At 40.3% G+C, this 11109-nt stretch overlaps 1 protein-coding gene across 9 annotated transcripts in view; it reads right to left on the bottom strand.

Annotated features, from left to right (window-relative positions):
• The window catches only part of ORC5 (origin recognition complex subunit 5), a 76124-nt gene extending 65296 nt beyond the window's left edge, over window positions 1–10828 (bottom strand). For 7 of the 9 annotated variants that reach the window (XR_010387375.1, XM_026097663.2, XM_026097656.2 and 4 more), the window contains exons 1-4: window positions 10736–10828; window positions 7645–7832; window positions 5983–6075; window positions 372–569 (exon numbers count right to left, since the gene is read on the bottom strand). Coding sequence is in view for 8 of the 9 variants with exons in the window: in XM_026097663.2 (XP_025953448.2) it covers window positions 372–569; window positions 5983–6075; window positions 7645–7755 (402 nt within the window). In the remaining variant the exon portion in view is untranslated. Of the gene's footprint in view, window positions 1–371; window positions 570–5982; window positions 6076–7644; window positions 7833–10127; window positions 10425–10735 lie in introns of those variants that run through there. The other 2 variants (XM_064505451.1, XM_064505452.1) reach the window with 2 other exon arrangements.
• Window positions 10829–11109: the final 281 nt, after the last annotated feature.

An 11109-nucleotide genomic window follows, 5' to 3' on the forward strand; every position in this document is an offset into this window, starting at 1 on the left:
AATTTTCTTCACAAAGAAGCAGAGGAGCATGACTTACTACCTAATCATCAAACAAATATGGGCTTCTCTAGGCTTAGAAATTTTGCAATATTATCACAAATAACTATTCAGTATAATTTATGGTCGTTATGTTAGTTATCTAGCTTTTGCATATAAGAAGTTCTATAAACAGGATAAATACAGAACCACCTCTAAATCCAGTAAGCCAACTGAAAGGATCTAATTAACATCAACTGGTTCTGAATAAAGTCCAGAGAGATACTGTATGAAAACTGATACATAATGCATACATTTCACATATAAATTATTGATAATAATTACTCACGCTCTTAAGTGGCATGAAACTGGAACACAAAAATTAAATTACTTACAATGTATAATGTTTGATCCTGAAGATCTTGACTAGCAACAGCTTGTTTAAACAGACGTACAAAGTCATTGAAAGTATCACAAAGCATACGAGAAGCATGTTTTGTCTCAGAAGAACAGTTCTGCAACTGGATGAGAATTTCTTCTAAAAGAAGTCTTGAAGTAAAGTATTCCACGCAGTTCACAAACACATGAGGAAGCTGAAGAGGATAAGAAACAAGATACAATCTAATTTGGCTCTTTCAGTATAAATACTCCAAAATCAAAAGCTCAGTTTTTGCTTCCAGATGACACACAGAGAAAACCACATCCCACCAGCAGAATATAGAGCATAAATTGAATCTTTGCCAAAAGAGAATGATTATTTACATATCCAGTCAAAATATTACATAACACAAAACTCAAGAGAACAGATCTGACAAATCCTAATACGAAACACGAAGTGTATTTTCTGATTATGTTTAAATATTTCTCTTTTGAGAGCAATACAAAAAGAAAAACAAGAGCATTTTGATCAAAGCAAATCTAGATGATCACAACACATTATCGTTTCCTAATATAATCCACTACAAATTACAATATCTGTATAACAAGGACTTCTCAAACTTCCACTAGAAAGAAAGTAATCTAGCAGTGCAACTGAAAAACTCAAAAAAAATTCTGAATGCTTTTGGCATTCATTGCATACAAACGGTCCCAGGATAAAGCGTAGGCACCTACATCGGAAGCATATAATCAGCCTGCTCACACAAAGCACTTTTAGAAACAAGATCTTTCAGAGGAAAGGGCATATGAAAAGATAGAGTATGAGACAGAAGTGTATTTTACAGATTGCCAGCAGTAAGTGGCCAATTTTTTAATGATGAAAAGCTAAGTTCTTTGGTCCATAAAGAGAAAACACAAAGGACTACAAAGTACTACCAGTATTCAAACCTGCATACAGCAAAAAAGGTAATTTTCTAGCAACTACATTTTCAAAAAATAGATTATTTGCATAACTTAACATACTTTGGTAAAGCATGTGTTCTTTTTGACACTTAACATTAAAACCTCTGGAAAGTACTGGTCACTGGGATACATATACCTTACTTGCAAAATTAAACTTCAGGTACATAAAAAGTCTAAGTGTTTATTTCATTCCAGTCTTTCTACTTAAAATACAATACATGGCATATGATTCAGCAGATGTAGGAAAGGGTGGGCACATACTAGGAATTTACTCAAACAACATATACTAAGAAGCATCCTTTTGATTTTGAACACTACTTAAAAAGGGGGACTACAACTATAAAAGCACCTATAGAGTGCTGCATCTTCATAACAGGAGGAAAATTAGGCACTTCAACATAGATTCACAGCAGTTAGCCCATTAAGTAGGGGACACCTACCTGAAAATAACAAGCTCTGAAGAAAGAATTGCTGCTTAAATCCTGTCCCTTTCCAGGGCTTTGATACCTGTTTGGATGTTTTACAACTGGGTTGCACAAAAACAAGCATGACTATCATGCCACCTTTCTCCTTCTGTAGAATTTTTAATGAAAAGGACAAGACCACTGGGTTTTGCATAAAACCCAGTCCTGCAGACCTGCGATAAGCGTGCCCCCAAAAAAGCCTAAAGCATCAGGGCTATCAAAACATACCAGTGGAAACTTGTGAGTTCAAATGTGGTTTAGGCATGAGACAGGCACCTATCATTGGATTTAGGTTCCTGAAATACTTCACTAACAAAAGCATAGGCACTGATGGGTTTAGATGGAAATTTCTATGATGAACACTCTTCCACATCGGAGGAATTTAAACCCTGCTTCAAGAAAGACCAAAACAAAGAGTAAAAGTAGTAAGAATACATGCATGTGCTAACTGAAAAAAAAGGGCCACAAAAGAGGCAAGAATCTAGGACTTAAAAGTCCTCTGCCAGCATTGAAATGGACTTAAGGCTGTACCTCTTTAAAAAATTAATTATTTTGAAAAATGATGTAGAGAAGTGTTGTGACGTGCCAGTAGAGGAACATCCGGGATCTTTTGGATTCCAGGGTTAGTTGTACTGAACCTGAGAGATCATCATTTGTCAAGTGTGAGCATTTATTAGAGGTAAGAGGTTATAACAAAGCTAACAGTATAGCAAAGCCGAAAATATAACAGAACTGAAAATAAATATACATATCAGAGCTCTACTGTTCAATCATAGGTGCACAGTACAACAACCGCTCTCACCCCCTATGGACCACCTCCCCGAGACAGTTTTCCCTGGATTCTCTAACAACGGGTGCACAGTACAGCGACCACTCTCGCTCCTTATGGGCCGCCCTTCCAGTCTAATTTTCCCCCGTTTCTCCTCACCATGCTGCTGATATCAGGGGCATCCCCACTGACAGGTGGGTCCTCAGGTCCACAGGCCAGCTGACCATGGGTCTAAGTTCACACCAGAAGTACGTGGCTTACTCTCTTTATACCAAGTCAGAACAATGCCAGCCCACAGCTATACCAAAGCTGCCCCACTCTAGTCAATACCAGCGCGCACATCAGCAGGTGATGTGGTGCTCAGCCCACAGCCCTGCTCTGCAGATAACGCACTGTTAGCAGGTCGTTCTGGGGGGAATGGCTCCGCACCACCGAGATGTCTATGGTGTGGGTCTGCCCTGTCACTTTGTTGTCTGGACTTGTCAATCATGGGGTCGTTAGCTGGTATGCCCCCAGGCTACAGCAACCCCAGTGTGGTGGCTCCAGCTGTGGTGCACCCAGGGTTTACTCTTGGGGCGCATCCCAGAGCAAACCCCTCTTCTAGGGGCTGCACCATCCGGAGTCCCACACTTGCCTGTGTGGCGCCTGTCAAGTGTGCATTCAGCCACAATGACACACTATTTCTAGACAATTCAGATCCTCAGAGAAAAGACTGCATGTGATTTTTAAGAGCAGGTTTCTCTGCCAGTGGTCCCCGAAAGTAAAATATGCCTGTTCCTCACAAATTTCTTACTTTTGGTAATAACTCCAGTATTAATCATCGAGAATATAATCCGTCTCCCAGTGGACAGCATTGAAGAGTTCTCTTTTCCACTAAAGCATTTAAGAGTTCTGTAGTCCCAGTTGCTAGAAATACAACACCCAAAACTCAGATTGCACAAGGAACTCTCAGTAGTTTCCAATTCACATGTTCCAAGAGCATCTGCCTTCTGCGTCCCGCTTGATCTACCTCTTTCCTACTCCTAAACTGTTTTCTAAGAGCAGGAGTCAAGAAGGAAGTTTTTTATGTTCATCGGTCATACAGGAAGAAGCAGCAACAGGACTGGCTTGGCAGAACAAGATCCATCCCATCAGCAAAAGCCCTGGCAAGGCCAAGCTTAGTGAAAAGAAACACACCTAGGAATGCATCCTTCCTGTCCTATCAAGGGTTAAATTATGAAAATGCATTGTTCATCACATAACAAATACACCACTTGAATTTCAGACATGTCAAAGCAAAGGCTTTTGTAAAAAAACAAAACCAAAGAAACACATCAAGTACCAGACCTTTTAACCACATTATTAATACATAAAAACCCGTAAGTGTGAAATGGATATAACTTTTAGCTAAAAAAAAGTATGAAGAAAACCAGGAGCAACATTAGTAAAACAAAACCTACAGGACTGACAAAGTTAAGCTGGCCTTGCTCTTAAACTGTTTCAAACTTCGTATTTTACAGATCATCTTGTCTTATGCTGCTTGTATCATATTTCAACACACACGCACGTGCACACACACACACACACTTGTTACCTGGATATAAGAAGTTTGCTAAATAAACTGTTGGTCTACTGAGAAGTTAAAAATCTGTGTTAATATCCAACATATAAGGCTGCATGTTTGCTTGCTTCTTTGCTAGACATCTAAATAAATTCAAACACCACATATTCACCACCTTCCACATTCAAGTAAGTCACTGAAAGCAAACACATCATTTAAATTTAAGGTTTGACCAGCTATAATTTACACCAATCAGACTACAAAATTATTGGCAGTCTAGTAAGAAACTCGCAATATACTCTATACTCCTCCCATAAGCTAACATTTAAAAGTTAAAATCAAGGTTGATGCATTTAATACAAGATTTAATTAGGTTTTCTTTTAAAAGTTCTTATCCTGAAAGATGTGCATATATATTTATCTTCTGTGACTGCCTACATGGCATAAGCTGATTTAAAATCAAGATGATTAGAAAGCAGGAATACTTGATGCACATTTTGCTTTGCATTTGTATTCTACTTATCTTAAAAAATTGCTGATTCCCATTAGTTGATGTAGCTCACTTTTTGGTAACCATGTAGCTATAACTCTATCTACAAGTGTTTATTCTAGCTATTCAACGGCTCAAAAATTCTGAAAAAATAATCTAACTACCTTTATTTCGTTAAAAAACAGTCAATGGCATCCTGTCTCCTCTTTTTTTTTTTTTTTTAAAAAACTTGTTTTAACACCAAGCTGTATTTGAGGATGTAGAATAAGTTGCAACACACACAATTCTTATTGTCAAAAAGGTTCTGAAAATATAATACAGAAAAGGTTTATCAGTACAGTTTTTCCATTTAGAACTGACTTATTAAGTAAAAGAATTATCATTTATTGTTTTGGAATTAAATCAACTGTTTCTAGGCAACATTGTTTCAAGGTTTTAGGTTTCCTGAATTTTTTCTTTTTTCAAAGCAAAAGAGAGATTCTCCTGCTTTTACAAGGGAGCTGACTGGAACTAACCAAATATGCAGAAATAAAGAAAACCTTCTCCTTGAGTCTGCAGAAGAAACTATCAGTATCAGAAAGAACTGGCTGGTATTCACCATTTCATAAACTCAATTTTCTTTAAATTTCAGCAAACATGCAAAATTGTATGCTTAATGATCATACTAGAGTTCAAGCTTTTGAGTTGACATTTAAATAAGTTATACACACATCCAATGTAATATAATTCAGTTTGTTAACACAAAGCAAATAAAACCAAATTCCATTACTGCAAAGTCATCTCACTGTTACTCCTGTCTTCTCTCACAGCTTCTCCTGCACTTGGCCACTATCCCTCATTAGGCTAAGAACAGCTTAGTCTGTCGACTGTCTCTTATTCTGTAGAGAATGTTGCAAAATGAGTTCCCTGAATGATACTGGGACTTCTAGGTATCACCAGAATTACATGTGTAAAACTTATATGTGTATTTTTTATATACAGATAAAGTAAGCTTAAAGGATAATTATAAGATTCAAAAAAGGCATACTGTAAGTGACTCAGATCAAATTGGAAACATCATACAAGTACTCACTTGTCACTGGAGGCTCTTTCAGGTTAGCTCCTTTTCAGAGAGCAGAATCAAAGTTGGCAGCTTTTTTTAAACTTTCTTAGAAAAGTTATTATGATATACATTGAATTTTAATGTGTATTATTTCATACCACCCTAAGTGCACTAGTGAGAATAAAGTTTGATGTGTTCATCAGACAGTAAATGGAACAGATTTTAAATCGAAAAGGCAGAAATGCCAGGGAAAACAAATAAATCATCTATCATTTTTAGAAAGGAGAAGCTAGTTTAGCGGTTATATTTTATTAGCTATTGCTTCGAAATAAATTCACTGTCCAGTGCAAACATTCTTACCTGTAACGTGTTCAGAAGAGTTTGCATGACATAGGTCTTTCCACTAGATTTATGTCCATATATAAAGATGGACGGAAAAGTAAACTGTTGACGCTACGAAGAAAAAAGAAGTTGTTGCTGTTTTAATATTTCTCCTTTTTTATTTAACAGATAGAGAATTTGCCAATGAAATTTTCCTCCAAAAGCAACATTATCTTTTAAACTGAGGCATTAGGTATAAAGTATGTCAATTAAGATGCAACATAAAACTTGATCACATCAATTCTGTAATCATCAAAATGCTAGGAGAGTAAGTCCCAAGAAGCAAGCAATCACATAAAGCTAGCAGTGAAGCTTCTACAACAGGAGGATAAATTGTTCATGTTTAAAAAAAAAAAAAAAAAAAAAAAGAAGAGTGAGGGAGAGAGAGAAAAGAAAAAGTGGGCTCTTATTTCAAACTAATTAACTAACTGAAACAATATCCTAGCAAGGCCAAGCTTGTATGCTTTAAATCACCCTAACTTCTGCAAATACTACAAACTTTTTCTCTTCATTAGCATCAAGTAAAATAGAATTAAATGATTTGGTGGAAACAAAGACATAAAACAAGCTTGCATTTCACCAATAAGGCAATATTTTATATAACACCTCTACCTGTTAAAGGTACTGATACTGTATATTTCATGTCATTTTTTACAATGAAAGGAGCTTAAAATTAGAAGACGATCAGGTTGAACCATTTTTTACCTTTGCCCTTTATTTCATTCTGAATGTGCATTTACTTTTCTGTCATTTGTTATTTCTAAGAATCTTGAACTCTGACTTAAAAAATAGTGTAAAAATAAGTTGGCAAACAACTTTTGAAAAACATTGATACTCATTTCATCCAAGATGAGTGCACTCTCTGGTGAGAAATATGAAGATACCCTACCCCGCGTATTTAATGAGAATTTAAGTATCTGCATTTTATTTTTTTAAAGAAGGCTTGTTACAACTACACTTGCAATAAATACATCAAATTACAGCATATAAGTTTTATATAACAATTATTACCTATGATTACATGCAGAGCCAGACACAGACATAAATTTCTGTTTTGTTAATAGAATATACATGGATGTAACAACTGCTTTTAAGTTTGCACATAAAAACCTCCATCATTTTTTACTGTAGCTTTGCCAAGCGGTAACAGAATCAATTAACAAGTTAGCTATTTCAAAGAAATAGCTTATGGCCAGCAACAGAATTACTGAGAATCATGCCAATTTCATGCATTTACAGCTGGGCACGCAGATATTAGATCGACAAGTAAAAAACACAATTCCTACACTGCCAGCAAAAAAATACCCCAGCAACTTTAGATAGGGGAAAGACAGACTTACTGTCTGGTACTTAAGCAGCTTAGAATTACTGGCAAAGACAGGGCAGAACCAAGAGGAAACCACTCTTCAGAGCCAGCAAGACACAAGCAGCTTTAAGTCTGTCTGGTTCCTTTCAGCTGCAAAACAGCTTTCAACCTATTGGCCAAACACTGATGTTGAAGACAGGCAACACAAAAATAAAGAGGCAGACAAAATATGTTCATAATGACATCATAAAAAGTTCCTCAGTTTCTGTTCTCCCCTCTGATGAAATAACACAACATCTGCCTTCCACTCAAATATACGATATAGAAAGCATTACCTCTCCAAATATTGACAGCAACATGGACACTTGGGATTCACGACAAGGCACCAAACTTTCCAAGCGAAGCAGTGTAGCTGCTGGATACGCTGGATGTTCGAGATTAGGCATTTTGATTGATGCTCCTGTAGTCAGTCACCTAAACATGTGTGTCACTTTTGAGGTGCAGGGACAAAAAACAAAATGATCTGGAAAATAAAATGTTTTAATTACCATTTACTGTCATATATATAAGGGAAGAAAACAAACAAGAATTGACATAAAATCTAAACTTACATTCTAGCTAAGGACGATGGTAAAATTATGTTAGATTTAGAGGCTTCATCAAATTGAACTTTACTATGCAAGGCATTATATAGACATTTTCATACTAGGCAGAATCCACAAACCCAAATAAAAAGGGAAAGGCATACGGTGTATGAATAAATGAATGTGACAAAGAATTGTCACAGTTTAGTTAACTGGAGAAATATGCATTTTGTTCTATTTATATACACATTTAAAAGCAACAAGAGAACAAAATGAGGAAAAAAGATTAGTCACAGATCATCACCTCCCTGGACAACCAGTAAGTTAGGATTTACAAATAACAGAGAAGAGGTAGGGCATAAGGAAAGATGAGGATGACAAAATAATAGCTCTTCAGATGTTAACAGGAAAGCTTATCCAAGCATAAAAGCAGCAGGGGCTGCTTTTGGATTTTGCTTTTATGCAAAATCCAGCTGATGGTAAAGTCTGGAAACATTGCTTAAAAACAGCTTGAGATCAATTATTAGACCAGTTAGGTAAAACTGTAACATTAATTACAGCCTACCTTTTATACAAGAACTAATCATGGAAGACTGAAGGCCCTGGTTTTCTGGGCACTGGTAAGGTTAGATTTTAGTGACAGAATATGAAACACTGATAGGCAAAGATAGTGCTTTGCCTGCAGGTCCTAAAACCACTGGAAAGGTGGTACATTTGTCTGTAGTGATAAGGAGAGCACACAGAGAGAGAAGAGAAGGAACCTCAAGAGCTGCACTCTGACTTAGTCAAACATAAGACAATCTGACATTTGCAAAGAAAATTTGGAAGTTTGGGTAGCTCAGCAAAGCATGACACCTCATCAGCAGACAGGTATATCTGTAAGTTATCAAGATAAAGATGGTAAACAAGGCACCCCATAAGCAATTAAATATATGCATTTACAACCAGACGCAGTACACTGGGCATAAGTAGAATGCCACATGAGAAATGATTAGTTACAAAGGAGGAGATCGGAGATAGCATGGGAAACAGAAAACAGGAAATTATCTGAAGAAGAGAGCAATACGGGGTTGCACTGATAATGGAGCTCCTGAACAAGGAGGTTCATAAACTAATCCCCAAGAATTTGTTCTGGGACAACTCTCTATTAAATACTTCCATACATATATCTGAGGGAAGATTTTTTCTTTTATTTTTACACTTTGCTTTCAGTGTTTTCTGAAGTAAAAACTGGGGTTCTGTAATCATTAATACAAAAACAAGCAGAATTCACAAGGGGAAAAAGGATAACCCTAAAAACACAAGCAATGGCAATGTAATTATACCTATTGGAATTCTACCTATTTGTAATTATATGTATCATATCACATAGAACAAGAACTACAGTTAGATATTGAGAACTTACAAGTCTGAAGGAACTTGAAAAACGGACAAGGCAATCACACAGTAAGCATGAGAAACTGAAGAAACACAGCTATCAAAGAGACAAATGCAAGAACATATGTATCAAGAAAACTATTCCCCGCACAGATAGGGATGCATTGGGTCATTTTATTAGAACAGCAAAATTAGCTTTGAACAGGCCTGCCCACCATATCTATTCAAATAATGACTCAAGATGGTGGGGACAGAAAATTTAATAGTTTGATTAAGGTTGCTCTCTGTAAAAGAAGTAGGAATAGATAACACAGAGGGAAAGAAAAATTCAAGGCTGTAATCTCCAAACTGGGAGACCAAGAAGGGGTGGGGAAGAGCTTCAGAAACAGCTGAAAGAGTTGTGTGGATGTGGGAATAAGGACAGCTCTCTTGGCTCCCTGACTGCATTCTCTAGAGCTTGACTCTGTTCCCTAAAAACAAGTCTAATGCCATTTGAGGTACTTCAGCTTTTCCTATCCTGCCACGTGACCTCACTACAGAAAAGCATTACTCCCTAGATCACATCGCCTCTGCCACCCACCAACGACATTCCTCAAGCGCACTACCACATCTCAACTGACACTGAACACATTTCAGTCACTGAACGAAAACCCCCATCTCTACATAGGTGTCTTATTCTTCAACAGGGTCCCATCCTGAGACATGACCCCCAAGAGAACGGGTGTTTGTTTAGAGCAAAACGTGCAAGACACCAATCATTCAGTGCTGCCACAAGGACCGATGGCCTAACATAAGCCCTCGCTTGAACTCAGGAGGCTCCTGGCCGGCGGAGGGAGGTTTTGCCTGTGCACACCGACCTGGCCAGCACGTACTGAAAGCACTTATCTTCCAGCCGAGTCCTGCGAAGGTTGCAGAAAGCACAACTCAGACACGACCCGGATTTCACAGCTGGATTTGATGACTTAAGAGGATTTTTTTCAGTCCTTTGTCCCTAAAACACCCACAACCTGGCACATCTTTTTATGCTCATCACGAAAGTTAACAGAGCCGAGGAGCGACCCGCACAGCTCTGGCTCCGCCGGGCGCTGCGGAGACCGCGGCCGGGCACAGCCCGCCGGCAGCAGGGGCGGGCCCGCACACGGGGCCCTGCCCGCGCCGGGACGCGCCGCCGCGGGGACACCGCGCGCAGCAACGGGCGCCGCGGCCCGGCGGGGGGGCAGCCCTGCCCCGTCCGCGTCCCACGCTCGCCCGCCTAGACCGGGGCACCCTGCTCCCTCCCCGGGCGCCTGCGCCTGCGCCCGGCCCGGCCCGCCGCCGCCGCCGCCGCCGCCGCCGCCGCCGCCGCCGCCGCCGCCGCCGCCGCCGCCGCCGCCGCCGCCGCCGCCGCCGCCGCCGCCTCCCGGCCCGGCCCGCCCCGCCACCCCGCCACCCCGCACCGCGGCTCCCCGCGAGTCCCCACACCCACGCTGTCCACGCGCCGGCTCCCGCTAAGGGCTCCCGCGCATGCGCACAACACGCCCAGCGCCCCGCCTCCCCGGCCAGTGCGCACGTGCCGGATGCGCGCGCATGCGCCGTAGCGGAGTTGAAGCTGGTGCCCGTAGCGTCTCCTTGGCTGGGCGGGAGAGGGCGGGAGGAGCTGGGCGGGCGCTGGGGGGAGCTGGGTGGAGCGCGGCCGCCGAGCGCAGCGCGGGTTGTGTCATGCCCCACGGGTGACGAGCGGTGCGTGTAGCACCTCTCCCTGGAAATAGGTTGCTGTGGTAAAAGCCGGGAGAGGATGGCGTTACAGTCAGTTTAGGGAGCCTTGGGGTGGACAGCCGTGTCGAGGGTCAGACCCAGATC

The sequence above is a fragment of the Dromaius novaehollandiae genome, chromosome 1 (genome assembly GCF_036370855.1).
Source record: "Dromaius novaehollandiae isolate bDroNov1 chromosome 1, bDroNov1.hap1, whole genome shotgun sequence".
Classification (NCBI taxonomy): Eukaryota; Metazoa; Chordata; class Aves; order Casuariiformes; family Dromaiidae; genus Dromaius; species Dromaius novaehollandiae.